Source organism: Lipotes vexillifer, unplaced genomic scaffold (genome assembly GCF_000442215.2).
Source record: "Lipotes vexillifer unplaced genomic scaffold, Lipotes_vexillifer_v1.1 scaffold916, whole genome shotgun sequence".
NCBI lineage: Eukaryota > Metazoa > Chordata > Mammalia > Artiodactyla > Lipotidae > Lipotes > Lipotes vexillifer.
The window spans coordinates 143585-159303 of NW_006798383.1; the positions used below are offsets into that span (position 1 = coordinate 143585).

At 41.6% G+C, this 15719-nt stretch overlaps 1 protein-coding gene across 1 annotated transcript in view; it reads right to left on the reverse strand.

Annotated features, from left to right (window-relative positions):
* The window catches only part of GOT1 (glutamic-oxaloacetic transaminase 1), a 30535-nt gene extending 29436 nt beyond the window's left edge, over positions 1-1099 (reverse strand). Inside the window, exon 1 of the mRNA XM_007470322.1 lies at positions 864-1099. Within this exon, the coding sequence (XP_007470384.1) occupies positions 864-981 (118 nt within the window). The 5' untranslated portion in view covers positions 982-1099. The remainder of the gene's footprint in view (positions 1-863) is intronic.
* Between the last annotated feature and the right edge of the window lie 14620 nt (positions 1100-15719).

Consider the following 15719-nt stretch of genomic DNA (forward strand, 5'->3'; position numbering starts at 1 on the left):
TCTTTTCCACCATCTCTACCCATTCCCACCACATCTGTGAGAGCCAGAACATTCTTCCCAGATCCCCAGGGAGCATTAACCTGTCTGAAAAGCATTTTAGATCTCTATTACATCACTTAACACCTGCTGATTTTAATCTCTTTGGGGCCAAAACCAAGACTCAGTCTTCCCCGCAAAAGGCTTGGTAAACTACCTGATTGATACCTGGTAGTCACTCAAACATTTACCATCCCAGACCAGAGCTCCCTAGGGCTAAGAGTTCTCCTTTTTCCATTCCCCAGCAGCCAGGACTTCAAGCCTATAAGGCTTCCTATTTTTATCCCTTTCCTTTCAATCCCTGGCCGCCCCATTTCTTTTTTTTTTTCTTTTTTCTGCGGTACGCGGGCCTTTCACTGTTGTGGCCTCTCCCGTTGCGGAGCACAGGCTCCGGGCGCGCAGGCTCAGCGGCCAGGGCTCACGGGCCCAGCCGCTCCGCGGCATGTGGGATCTTCCCGGATCGGGGCACGAACCCGTGTCCCCTGCATCGGCAGGCGGACTCTTAACCACTGAGCCACCAGGGAAGCCCCGCCCCATTTCTTAAGAGGCGAAAGGATTCAGTATAAAGAACACACAATGCGGAATCGGAAAAACTGAGTTTGTGCCCTGACTGCTACACTTTTTCTGTGTGTACACTGATACATCTCCCTTTTCCAGGGACTCCATATGCCCATCTGTAAAATGGGCAGGTTGAACTAAGTCTCATGGATCTTGCCTCCTCTCCGACGGAGCTAAGCTGGGCCTGGTTATCTCCTACGGTCCCCACAGCCAGGGTTAGGCCCGCTCCACTCCCAGGCTGCACACACTCCTGGGCACTGCATCCTTACCTCCCACTCCCAGGTTGACCTTGCGAGGGTCCGGATCCTCCCGGAAGTCAGCAGTGAGCTTAAAGACAAGGACCGGCTGGGCCTGAGGAACCTCGGCAAAGATTGATGGAGGCGCCATAGCTAGAAAGCTGGAGTCGGCCGAAAGCTTCCACTCTGCGCTTGAAGCCGCTCGGTCCGGTCCAACCGCGGCGACTGGAGGAGACTCTCACCTTCACCTAGCCGGCAGGGGCGGGCCCACAGCCTCCAATGGTCGAGCCGCGTCCGGAACTTGGCAACGCGGTTAACCAATCGCGAGCTTCTGACGCAAAAGGAACAGGATGCTATTAGCCAATCCAAGAAGAGAATCATATCGGAGGCCGGTATTGATGCAACCAATGCAACGTACGCCGGCTGGGATGGGGCGGGGATAGAGTTGATTGGCAGAGCGTGCTCCTATCGCTGAAGCCGTTGTTCCTTGGGTCGCTGAGGGGAGGAGATGAGCGGCGTACGCGGGAGGCAGCTTTCTCGACCTTCAGGCCCCCGGAGACAAGCTGGAGGTAGCTGGCGGGAGGTAGCTGGCGGCAGGTAGCTGGAGGACCGGCCTTCCGGTACCCGCGGAGCTGGTGTTCTCCCTGCCAGGCCCGGGAGTGCGCACGTTCCTGACCCAGTCTGGCCCGGCTCGGGCTGGCAGCCAAATCCGCCTCTGCGCACGGGTAGTGAGTCCTCGGCCAGGACGCGCAGCTCCGGAGCCCGCGCGGACGACCTTGACCATCTCGGCCGGCTGTTTCCCCCTGAGAGAAATGTGGGTGGGCCACCTGCCTTGGTTTCAGACAGGGGGCCATCCTACTAAAAGAGGAAGTGTCCAGGAATTCCTTTCTGCCGCTCTTACAGTTTGAAGCTTTTGCTCCCCTTTACTTACCGAGAGAGCTTGGTCCTCACGGACCTTACGGATCTGGGCGCGGCCTCCCCCTCCAGCTTTTCTCCCACGCAGGCACTCAACCAGATCTTGCTGTCGTCAGCGGACCTCCCCAGCCCCTCTCTCCATCTGTTGACCTTCGAGATCCAGAGCAAATGCCTCCTCCCTAAAGCTTTGCCTTAACCCTCACTCTGGTTAAAATCCCTCTCTCTTTCCTGTGCTTCTGTCCTTTGTTGGCAATATTACAGTTGTAGAAAGTGACCAAAATGCCCAGTTAAGAACCTAGTTCTGGAGCCAGACTACCTAGGTTTAGATTGTAGTGCTACCACTTACTAACTTGGTCAGGTCTAGGCAAGTTACTTAACCTCTCTGTTCCTGCTCCATAAAGTGGAGATAATAGTACTTTTCTTAGGGTCGTTGTGGGGATTATGTGAGTTAATACATATGAAGTGTTTAGTTGCATATAGTAAGCAAAAATGGTAGCTATTGTCATCATTGTACAGATGCACACCCCTTGTAGATGGTAAACTTCCTTTGGCTAGAGATCTTAACCCTGTATTAGTCTCCCTTAGTTTCTTGCACTTAGTAAGTATTCAATAAATGGTGGCAGGAGGAGTCAGTTCTGTTGATTCAGAAAAAAGCAGTACCTCTCTGTTCATTGGATAATATGACAAATCTCAAAATGTATCTTTCATTCAGAGTAACAAACATAAGCCAAAAGTCCTTTGTGCAACACCTGCCAACCTTTGTACCATTTGCTTCTTTTCAGAAACAGCCTCTGGTTTTAAAGATAACTGTCAACAGTGTTTCATTAACAACACTTTCCTCTAAGATTGTGAGTTCAACACTGAAGGTGAAATGACAATGAACTTTTGGTGCTTCCATAAGCAGAGGCAAAGGGCAACTGCTGAGTGAGATGTTATATAGCCCAGCCTTACCAGAGTTTGATTTAAAAGTGTGATCTTCACAGCGTTAGCCAACAATGTCATGGTCACTCCTTACGTCATTCCCTGGGGGAAAAACAACCCTAAATTACCTAAACATTATCAACTTAGCTAAGTCCAAATAAATATTTATTGGCAACCTAAACAGCCCCATTGCCAAGTCAGTGCTGACAGGGGCAAAGAAAGTACCATATGCAGTTTTTCTTCATGTCCCCATAATTATCTGTTCAGAATTTTAGAAAGGGGCAAACAGTTACTGGGTGTTGGGGGAAGGGATTGCATATTATGTGGGATGCAAGTCTCAAACTTTTTTCCTCGGGAATATGTTTCTTGGAGATTACTTTAAGTTCAGTACCCTTCTATCTTGAGCCCTGCAGCCTGCCCCTCTAAGCAAAATGCCTGTATTGAAGTAAACAAAATGCTTTCCAGGTCATCACTAATTTTAACACTTCGACTTAGAATGGATGCAAGACAACCTCCCTGCTGAATGGATAATTCAAGCAAAAGATTCTTGAGAGGCAAACATTGCCCAGACTAGTAGGCAGCCAGGTAAAGTGAGTGTCCAGGGAAAGGGCAGTAAGGATCAGAAGGAAAAGGGGCAGGTATTCCCCTGGCTCCTGACTTCATTACGACTATCTGTCCCTACCATCTCTCTTCTGCCTTTTTTTTTTTTTTTTTCAAAAGAATCGGAAGGGAGGAAGTAGGAACCACATAGCAACAGCTTGATCGGGAATGAATTCCTTTATAATATACTCGCTTGGAAATCTGAAGCCTTTGGGGCTAGGCAGCACTGCCGCATAGCATAAGAGCAGGCCAGGGCAGTAGGGGGCACTGCATGGACCCCTAAGCAAATCCACACCTGCTTATTATACTTAATCTTGCCGCTGATACCCAGAAGGTCTACGCTTAGCAACAAGGGAGGGAGGAGTTTATCACACTTCGTACTTAAGCACAAAGCGCTTTGGAATGGTTATATTTGGGTATATGTTGTCATTAAGGGTAGGATATTATTTAGAAGCTGAATTGTGCACTGAACAAAAGTTTCTTTAAAAACCAAAGCTGTCACTTTGCTGTACAACTGAAACTAACACAACATTGTAAATCAACTATACTCCAATAAAAATTTTAAAAAACCAAAGCTGTTAGAGGAGATCTGTTTGATAGTCACCATGTGACCAAATCGTGGGCAAGAAAGTAAGAGTAGAGCCCCTAAGCTGGTGCTGGCTTCTGATTGTATTGAGTTTACTCTTGCTAAGGAAAGTGATCGCTTATCAACCACTCCCTTCAGCTTAACTGGCTTGTTTCCTGGCTGTTCCTTGGTGGAACCATCTCCCCTTGCATCTCTTCCCTCACTTCTCTCCTCCCTCCCTTATGTATGACTTGTCTCCCCACCTGCACACATGGATTGGAACAAGTGAAGGTCTCTTGCTGTTTCCTGTTTCATAGAAGGGCATGTCTAGTGAGGCCTGCGGTGGACAAGTTCTAATGTTAGTTCTAAACTAGGCACCTACATGGGCAGAACTTTTTTTAAAGCTGCTGAGGCCTTTGTATAACAGATATCAACAGGACTGACAACTATGGATGGGTTTTATCTACTTATTAATAGAACTAAATTCCAGGGCACCATTTAGAAATTGTTGTGCTATAAAATTTTTGTACTTTACTTAAGAAGCAGTGTAGCATAATGGTTAAAAGCATGGCCTCTGGGACTAGATTTCCTCTGTATACCTCAGTTTCCTTACTTATAACATGGAGATAATATTTCTACCTCATGGGGTTGCTGAGAGGATTAAATGATTTAATGTTATTAAATGATTGACTCTAAAATGCTTTGAATTGTACTGGACACTTAGTAAGTACTCAGTATGTTAACTATCATCATTGTCATCATCACAGATGTTGTTTACAAGCATGTGCCTTTGAGATTTGTTTAGTTTGTTCGTTGATCAGCTGCATAGTAGAACAATGCCAAGGCTTTCAGTCAAATTCTGAAATTCTGGTTTTGCCTTTTACTAGTTTTGAAAGTTTGAGTAAATTAATATGTCTGAGTTTTAGTATTCTTATCTGTAAATTGGGGGAAAAAAGATTTTTTTCTTGGCGTTGATACACACACACACACACACACACACACACACACACACATGCATTTAACACAGTTGTAGAAATTATTATCATGAAGATTACAATTTAGTTCCTGGGTAGCTATAAGGTAATGGTTAGAGTATCTTTAAAGTCTGTATGCCGTGGCCTCTTGAAATGTACTCTGAAATTTTTTTTAATGGAAAAGAAAACAGAACATAATTCTTAATATCTTCAACCCTTCAAGAAATCTTTGTAGAGATCTGTAAAATCTCAAAGCAATTTAAAGGTAACAAGACATTTAATAATGAATTAAAATGTAGCTATATTAATAATAGCCCTTTGTATTTCTATATTATCTTTTTCTGAAGAGTAGAGAGTGTCTTAGAAACCCTATTCCACTACTCTCTTAACATGCCCAGGTGACTGTCATCTCCAGTCAAAGAAACGTAGAGAAGGAAATAGATCACCCCAGCTAAAAGCTGATGAGAACGCGCCAAATGACAAGACCAGAAGGCTACAGACCTTAAAGTCAGAAGAAAGTTTCCTCCCCTTGCCCCGTTTCTCCCTAAATGCATCAAAACACAGCCTCTTACATCTAGAGCAATGTCTTAAGCTTTTTTCCCCCCAAGTTGTAATATCCTTTTTTTTGTTGTTAGGTGATGTCCTAAAAGTCCTATGCTTTGATACAAGAGGAAGGTAGATGAAGAGATAATGAAGGAAACAAATTCAATGTATTTTCCAAGAACACATTTCTTTTAAACAACTCCTAAAGGGGTAGTGTAAAACCTTGTAATAGATTGTCTTCCTCTACCTGATATGTCTGGGGTGGGGTGCGGGGTGATGCGTGGATGTAGAAGTGTACTGTGAACATTGCAACATCCTGCAGTAGAGGGCAGCGCTGCCCTTCTTTTGCAAAATGTTGAGCACTCAACGAGAAGGAAAATGAAAGCAAAGCTCTTGACCACTGTGTCTGTGCGTTTACTTTTACCTAATACTTAAAAAACAAAAAATTAGAGTATTTTTCTTGTTTAGGTGATTATGTAGAAAGAACGTCAGATCCTGTATTGCCCTGAAGTAATTGGTGAAAAACGCAGGTTTTAGGATATGGGCTCTGTTCAGGATATGGGTTGTGTCTGGCAGAGATAAACAGTAGCTTGACCCTAGGTAATCAGATAGGGTTATTGTATGAACAGACCTAATGCTCCTCTGCACTTTCTGGGGAGAAGTCACCACTGAACTAGCAGGATGTGGTTTTAAAAATGTGTGTAAGTCATATGGTCTTAGCCCTGATAACTGCTTTTTTTTTTTTTTTTTTTTTTTTGGGCCTGATAACTGCTTTTAAATTTGAATTCACTGACTTTATTCTGCTGTCTGTGTTAGTTTTCCTTTCTGTCACACCTGGGTCAGATCAGACCTGTCTTAACTGTACCATATGTATTATGACTTTAAAGAATGATGTCACACTTGATGGGTAAGGAATGTCTGTCATGGGACTGCAGTTGGCTAAATGGCTGTGTGTATATAGTGGTGAAATTAAAGTCTTGCATGTTAGTCCTCATTCAATTGCAGTTTGACTTGAGTTTCTCTATGCAAGAACTAGCAAGAAAAAAATAATCCCTTATTTTGTATTAAAAGTGACGATGCTCTTTGGCAGGATGACAGCGAGGAGAGAATAATCATAATTCTAGCAAATACATAACCATAGTGTCCGTGGCACATTTGGATTCTGCTGTAACCCTCAAAACTTTCTGGCAGCAAAACTTCAGTGCCAACTTAAATAAATCCCACTAGGAATAAAAACTGGAAGACCTGAGTCTAGTTCCCAGTTCTGCTGTGTGAACTTGGAAAAATTATGACCTCTGAGCCTTTGTTTCCTCATCTGTTAAACGGAGATAATGTCTCCTAGATCTGGTAAAAGGGTCAATTTGGAAAATACATGTTAAAGTGCTTTGAAAGCCCTTTAAGTACCTAACAAATATTTCTATCACTGTAGTCAGATTCCTGCTTTTTCTAAACTCCTATAAGAATTTGTGTCTCTTCTCCTCATTTGGTATCATTACATTGCCTGAGATTGTACATTTTCATGCATACTTAACTTTTTTCTCCAACTTGGTAGCTTTTTAGTTCCTTGAGAACTGAAACCACCAATTATATTTCCTGGTATCCTGCACCGCAACAAGATATTTGGTACATAATAGACACTCAAATATTTGTTGATTGATTAAAAAATACACTCTAATGCAGAATTAACTCTTTTTATTTAATTATGGTAAATAACATAAAATTTACCATCTTAACCATTTTAAAGTGTATAGTACAGTAGATTTAGCTACATGCACATTGTATACAACAGATCTCTATAACTTTTTCATCCAGAATTAATTCTTAATAACTATCTTCCAAATCACCTGCTTTCCAAAGCACATCTTTGTTGATTGGGCAAAAACAGGAAAAAAATACAGGACTTTCACTCTGTGGATAGGGATGTGTAGAACAAAGTAATCGAAAGACTTCTACTCTGTTTTAAATTCTCACTCCCCTCAGGTTCTGTCCTGGTCTCTCTCTAACCATTTTCTCAGCCATTTTCTATAAACATGGGAATATATGCCAGAAAAGAGAGGCGCCTCTATAAAATGCTTTCACAGGTCAGAAAACTGTCACGTTAAAAGAAACTCTATTATATGATTTCCAGAATATGTGACTTCTGTTAATTACTGAAAATTAAGTACTATTTTTAATCATTATTGCTATCACTGTAGCAATTTTTTGAAATTTAAATATTTAAGCTACAAACAAAATAGGGAAGAGAGTGGAGATTTTTGAAAGAGTACTGGGGTGGAATAGACTTTCCCAATCATGACACAATCTCAGAAGCCGTAAAGAAAAACATTGACGATAGACACCATAAATTAAAATATGATGACTTGGAAAAAATATTTGCAGCCTGCTTATCAGTCACATCTAGTAGATACTCAGCGCTTCATTGTATTGATATAAAAATGAATTAAGGATATAGAGAAACCAATCAGGAAAGAATAAATGCAAATGGCCAATAAATGGACCAAAAATCATACTCATTATAAAATTGAAACTGCACCAATCCATTTTTGCCCATCAGACTGACAAAAATATTTATAAATATGGATAAAATAGTGTCGTTGAGAGTGCAGGGTAGGGTAGGCACTTTCATGCACTATTGGTGAGAGTGTCACTCGATAAACCCTTTTCTTAGAATGCATTTTGGCAATATCAGTCAAAATGTGTATACCATTTCACCAGGCAATTTCTCCTCTTAGGAATCTATCTTAAAGACATTTATACAAGTTTACAAAGAGAGACAGTCATATACAACTATGCATTGCAGCATTGCTTTAATAGAAAAATAAACAATGACATACTTTCCAACAAAGGTGTTATTTTATAACCTAAAAATCAAGTTTTTATTGAAAAAATAACATTTGAAAGAGACAACAAGAATACAAAATTAAGATAGTCTCTAACAATGGTAATTAAGTAGAACAGAGGGAGGAAAATAGTTCTACAAAGCTCTAGAAATGTAATTTAAAATTCAGAAGTTATAAGAATATGTTTTAATAAAGATTAATGTGACACACTACAGTTTTGAGCTGATCTGGAAATCGAGGGAGCTATTGAAAATCACTTGTTAGTAAAATAGTAATTTTTTAAAACATAAATCCCAAGACATTGTGTCTCAGGACCAAAAACAGCTCCTGACATCTAGTGAACACTCAGTAAATATTGGCTGAAGGAATGAAGGAGGATGATATCTCCAGCAGAGTTGTCATAAAAATTGATACAAAACTGCCTACAGATTAGTGCTTGATACATAGCAAGTGTTCAGTAGATACTAGCTCACTAATTTCCTGGAAGCCCGTTGGTGCTTAGTACCTGCTTGGCACATTGCAGGAGTTTGTTTATTTAAAACCATGTACATAGTGCTCACTATATGGCAGGTACTGTTCTAAGTGCTCAATAAAAACTAACTCAAATTACAATAACAACGGAAGTAGGTTGTCTTATTGTTCCATTTAACAGATGAGGCAATTGAGGCAAAAAGCACTGGAACAATTTGCCCAAAATGGCACAACCATAAAATGGTGGGGATATGAATTTAGACAGCCTATCTTCAGGGTCCCTGCTCCGCTGTGCCATATGGCCTCTGGTGTCATAAAAGTTTATTGAGTGAAAGAATGCATGAGATGTTCTGGTTTTAGATATTATATTGTGCTTTTATTCCAGGGACTTCAGAATACTTTATATTAATGCATACCAAAATTTAATCCCACAACTTCTCCTTAAGGTAGAGCATATTTTTTTTTTTTTTTTTCTTGCGTTATGCGGGCCTCTCACTGTCGTGGCCTCTCCCATTTGCGGAGCACAGGCCCCGGACGCGCAGGCTCAGTGGCCATGGCTCACGGGCCCAGCCGCTCCGCGGCATGTGGGATCTTCCCGAAACGGGGCACGAACCCGCGTCTCCTGCATCGGCAGGCGGACTCTCAAGCACTGCGCCACCAGGGAAGCCCTAAGGTAGAGCATATTTTAAAAAATATTTAAAATGTATTACTGGTTCATTACTTGAGTTTAAAAAGACCACAGGAGGTCCTTGTTCTGTGATGAAGTCACTGTATTTGCTTTCTGACATCATATTAATTTCCATACAAGAGTTTCAAGTTCCGAACAAAGAAACATCCTGCCCTAGAAATGGAAGAGGCATAGGGCTTACAAGAAAAATGACCTAACAATGTCAAAATTATTTAAAGGAATAAGGTGTGAGTTTTAATCTTCCACATGACTAAAGCAATGGGTCTCCAACTTTTCCAATCAGGAATCCTTCTTCCGTAGCTAAGCTTTGTCAACAAAAAATATTCACAACCTAAAAGTTGAGAGTTATGTTTTATTGGTGGGAATTTTTAGGACTTCAAGCCCAGGAGGCAGCATCTCAAATAACCCTGAGAGAACTGCTCTGAGGAGGTGAGGGGGGAGCTAGGATATATAGGACTTTTGCGACAAAGGGCAGGTAGTAGGAACAAATGATTACTGTTAATTAAAGAAAACTAGAAATCTCAAGGAATTTATTGCTTTTCTGTGTATGGGAAGATGCAAGAGTCTGGGCTCACTGAAATCATTCCTTTGATATGTACTTCAGCTAACTGGGGCCAGTATCCTGTGTTTTCTCATCCTGAGTTTCTTCAGGGCTCACCCTATGGAGTAGCTGCAGGCTCATGGCTGCTAGATGGCAGGTACACTTTTCCTTCCTGAGTTTCCTCAGGGCTCACCAGCTCACCACACTGGCTGTGGCTGCAATTGCTGATGGCTGTGACATCTTTTGTTTACTGTTTGGCAGACAATATTCCATTGATCAGCTTTGTAGTCTTGAGAGCCTTTTATTTTTTAGTTTTAATTATAGTTTTAACCTTAGTTACATTAAAACTCCATCTCGTAACATAATACCACTGTTTCTTTTTCTTCATAATTTTCTTCATGATTTTTTTCCATTCACTTCATTCATTTTATCAATATTTATTGACCATCTACTATGTGTCAGGCATTGCACTGGATGCTAAAGATAACATGGTGAGGGACTTCCCTGGTGGTCCAGTGGGTAGGACTCGGAACTTTCACTGACATGGCCTGGGTTCAATCCCTGGTCAGGGAACTAAGATCCACAGCCGCACGGTGTGGCCAAAAAAGAGAAAGATAACATGGTGAACAAAAAGACAAAGTCCCTGTCCTCACGAATTCTCTAATCTAATGGGGGAGACAGACAATAAAAGCAGTGCACAAATAAAATTACTAAAATTACAGCCATGGTAAGTGCTGTTTGTCCTTTCATGGAAAAGGAACGTGAAAGCATATTAATAAGGGGAATTCATCTAGTTGAGGCCAGTTCTTTCCCCTCAGAATGTTCCCTCCACCGTGGATAGCATTCCCCTTCTAATTCCCACCCCAGCAGCACCTCTTAGACCCTACAGCTTGCACATATTAATCTTAAATTTCTGGAATCTGTTTTGGAAGCCAATGTTTTCAAGAGAAAATGACCCATTAAAATAATACCTTTATTATCTTATTAGTGCTTCTAGCTCTTTTGTTCCAAATGATAAAAACACAAAAACAGCATTTAAAAAAATCTAGTTTCTATTTGTAAGATACAAGTATCTTTATCTTTGTGACTCAATTGAGAAATGTAAAACTAGTAAAAAATTTATTCTGAATCACATAAATCTTTATTAATTAAATAAAAACAGATATCAAGAGAAGGGAGAATCAGAAATGTGTACTTATATGTTTATTATTCTTATCCTACACAGGACAGGAATCCCTAAAGAGTGAGAGGAAAACTGATGACAGGCACTGCCCAAAGAAGATGGAACTGTCACAGTTGGTGAGTGGATATCGCCAAGAGACTTATGGTGTCTCCTCCATGTCTGATGGAGATAACAGCCAGCGCTGGGCTGCAAAGTCTCCTCTGGAAGACCACTGAACCAAGAGAGTAATTGGTGTGCAGAGACAAGTCAAGTTCAGAATTGGAGCTTCTGGTTCCCCCAGGAAGGAATGGGTTGTAAACAAGGTGAAAGGCAGTGGGATGAGCACTACAGGACCCATGGGCTACCATCAGGATCCCCCAGAAGGGAAAGTTACAGAGACAAGAAATAGTATTGGGCAAGCTCCAGGATTACAGATGGTATGACAGCCAATAGGCTTGGAATGCTTTTAGTGCCATATTCAGGATGTGCCCCTGTTTAGGGCCTGGGATTCCAAGATGAAAGGCATCCTTGTTTAGCTGATGTAGAGGAAGAGCTGCTTTGCCGTCCATCCTTCTCCACTCTGTATTCCCTTCTCCTTTCACTCCTTTCTTCGTCATGCTAAGTGTCCATCATTTCAGTGACACCCAGTTTCTTCTATTGAATTGAGTTCTCCATTGTATTTAGCTCACTACCTTTAATCCAGGTGCTTACTAATGAGTGTGGTCCTCAGATCAACAGCATCAGAGTCACCTTCATGCTTGTTAGAAATACAAAATCTCAGGCCCACCCCTGACCTACTAAGTTGGAATCTGCATTTTAAGAAGATTCCCAGATTTTTCCTAAGCATATTAAAATTGAGGAGCATCATTTTACCCCCATCAGCTTCCGGGACTGTAACATAGACAAGGTCATTCCTGGCCCACCTTGCTCACAGCTTTGAATTGAAGATGCTGAGATTAAAAAAGGAAAGCATTTCCAAAGATAAAAATGCCATGCAGCTATTAAATATCATATTTATTTTCACTTGGATAACTTGATTTACTCAAGGTGTTTTCAGAGTAAATGATTAAAAATTAATCAGTGACTATTTGTCTCTGATTGCTTCCATAATAATTGATTGTACTATCTTAAAATGCTATAGAGTTCTGTTTTATTTTGTTTAATGTGTAGATCATGATTCTCAATCCTTGCCTCACATTAGAATTTTCCAGTTATTTTCTGAAAAAATCCAAAGCCTAAGCCCTACTCGCAAAGATTCTGAATCAGTGGGTCTGCAGTGCAGCATGGGTATACATCATTTTTAAAAGTTAGTAATAGCAAACATATTGGAAACAATTTTAATGTCTACCAGTTAGTGAGTGATTCCCTAAGTAGGGCACATCCCTATAATGCAGTACTGTGCTAATGTGAAAATGAATGAGGAAGACTCATATGTACTGCTATGAAAATATCTGCAAGTATATATACTATTCAGATTTTTTTACAGTTACAGAGCAATATATATGATCTCATTTATGCAAAAAGATGAGTGTGCATGTATACATACATGTGTATGTAAATGTTCAGAAAGATGGCTGAAGTATACTTGCTGAACTGTTGACAGTGGTTACCTCTGGGAAGAGGAATGGGAGGGAAAGGGACTTTTTGCTATGTAAGCTTCTAAATATTTTACAAGAATGTATCCATGCACTACTCGTGTAACTATTCCAAGTGCATTCCAGGGCTATTGGTTGTCATACCATCTGTAATCCTGGATTACAGACTATTTAAGCTAATTATTATTTTAATATTATAATCTTAAATGCATAATTTTATAATAAATAGCAGAGTGGCTGACAAAAAATAAATCTCTAATTCCTGCACCAAACAAAAACTGCTAGGGCACCAAGGTTTTTGTTATTAAACCTGTAGCTTTTCGATTCTGGGATTACTGGAATTGTGTTACTCCGACTTTTCCAGATACATTCCCCCCACACCCCCGATGTTACACTTGGCGTTGTCGCTGATAACCTCTCTGGTTCCTTGGATATCTCATAAGTGCGAGCAGATCCCACTTCTGGAAAGATCTCTACATTAGCACTTTGTAAATTCTCCCTTGTCCCAGGCCTAAAAATCACTAGGGACAAAAGGTCTCCTACAGCTCAGCCATGCTGAGAGCCAGGTCTCCCCCATTTTAAGCAGCTGAGAAAAGCTTACTGGACAGCAGTAAGCAGCTCGGACAGCAGCTTTAGCTACAGTATGAGGGCTCTGCATCTTGTCTAGAGCAAAATTCTCCAAGTCTGCTCTGATAGCTCATCCTCTTTGAAATGGTGATTAAGAACTGGAAGTGTATAATGAGGGAAATTGCTTATGAATCTGTGCCTCTCAGCCCCAGGCCACTTCTCTTTGTCTGAGAGAAACTCAAGGATTTTTACCCTAATAGCATTGGAACAAAGTCTGGGCTAAGGCAGGCTGGTGGGACCCTGCTGACAGCTCGTTAGAAACTGTCCCTCTCCCGCTCCCTCTTTCATTCCTTCAAGTTACAAAACCTGACAGAGTTTGATGGGAAAACCAAGGCGGTAACATCCCCCGCAGCAACCAAGTCCCTGCTCATCTATCTTTGACAGATAAGGAGAATAGATGTCACCTTCAAAACACCTCACTCACTGGAGCCAAGTGTACCAGGACAGCCCTGTCTCCCTCGCAGGACCCTACAGGAGGAATCCAGACAAGGCCCACCTACCACAATTGAGATTTCTCTCTAAAGAAAATCATTTTAACCAGACAGTTCCTGAAAACCAAATGCCCACTCTAGTTGTCCTCAGAAAAGGGCATAACATCTAATAACTCAAAGAAAGTTATGCTTTGATTTACAAAAGTCTTTTCCGGGTTACACCCTCCCTGGTCTTTGAGGGCTGGTGACCATCTAAGATCTGAGAAGTCAGTCTAGGTTCCATGCAGACTGCTGGGAAGGGGAGTATGACAAAACAAAACAAAAACATCTCTCCACACCAGCTGGCAGAGGCTGCGATGCACTGGGATCAGCCCAAGCTTCTGTCAATGGTTCTCTGACTTTAACATGCCTCAGACAAATCTGTGAAGCTTGTTTAAAATGCATATCCCAATTCAGTAGGTCTGGAGTAGGACTAAGGAATCTGCATTTTAACAAACTATCTAGATGATTCTCACTGCTGCTACAGGGTAGCGCCTCCAGCAAGGGCTTCTAATGGTGCTTCCAGCACACCTCTTGGTGGAGCTCCTCTTCGCCTCCCCCAGCAAGCCCAGAGTGGGTCCTCAGCAGCTGTTCCTGTTGGAGGTGAAGCCTTTTGTCTTTAGGATTCTCCTGGCCATAACAATAGTCCCTCACAGCAGAGGCATCTCCCAGACACCAATCTCTCAGAGCCCTTTCCAGAAGGCAACTCCAACAAAGTCCTGCTGAGCCCGATGCTGCCACCTGGACACAGTGGTTGTTGGTTTTAACCAATTGCTTTTTATTGGCCCACAGGTTCTTAAACCTCATTTTGCATCAGAATCACCAGGGGATCTTGGTAAAAGTCCACGGACCCAGGCCCCGTCCCAGAACCACCTAGAAATAGAGGCAGTTGATCAGTAGTTTAACAAGCTATCAGATGATGCTGACGCACACCCAAGTTTGAGAACTGCCATCGGAAGAAAAGCAACAATCATAGAAACATTAAAGTCCAACCACTGTTTTGCAACAACTGAAATCTAAAACACTATTAACACTAAACACAGTTGGTTCTCCTTCCTTGCTCTCTTACTGTCCCTAATAACTTTCCACTCAAGTATTTAAATACTTTCCTAGAGGGGAAAAGCTACTAGACTACCTGACTTACTAAGCACAAATATGCTGTGGTTTAAGAAAATCTATACACAGAAATCTAAACTTTTAAAACTAATTAGAGATTATCATTACAAAAAATTATAGTGATAATAATAACTAATATTTATTATGTTCTTACTATGTGCCAGGTACTGTTCTAAGCATTTTCTAAGCATTAAACTATCTGATATTTATTGAGCACTTGCTTTGTAATGAAAACAATTATTTCATTTAGTGCTTCATTTCCTCGAAGCATTCTAATAGATGGGGTAACAGATGAGGAAACTGAGGAATAGATAAGTTAATTACTTGCCAAAAGTTGCACAGCTGTTAAGCAGTTGACCTAAAGTTTGAACCCAGAGCCTAATTCTTAAAGATTATATAACCTCGCTCATGTTATAATGATAGGGCTTTATTTAACAAATGTCTATAATTAGATTGTCAAGTGCCAGTACTGGGGGTTATGTTCTAAGTATACAGTGACAAACAAGACAAATACCCCGGCTTTCTGGGGCTTATGATCTGGTGGATGATCCAAATGTGTAAACAAGTCATTCAATGCAGTGTGAGGAGTGCAATACTCGGAAACTGCCGGGGTGGGTGCTAGAAACGTAGGCCAGAGCAGGAGGACCAAACAGTTGTAAAAGCCCAGAGTTTAAGGACCACAGGACACGGTTAGTGGAAGAAATGAAAAATGGCTTGGTCTGATTGGAGCAGAGAGGGAAGAGAGAATGTGTGAGCAATGAGATTAGAAAGGTAACCTAGGGGCTTCCCTGGTGGCGCAGTGGTTGAGAGTCTGCCTGCCGATGCAGGGGACACGGGTTCGTGCCCCGGTCTGGGAAGATC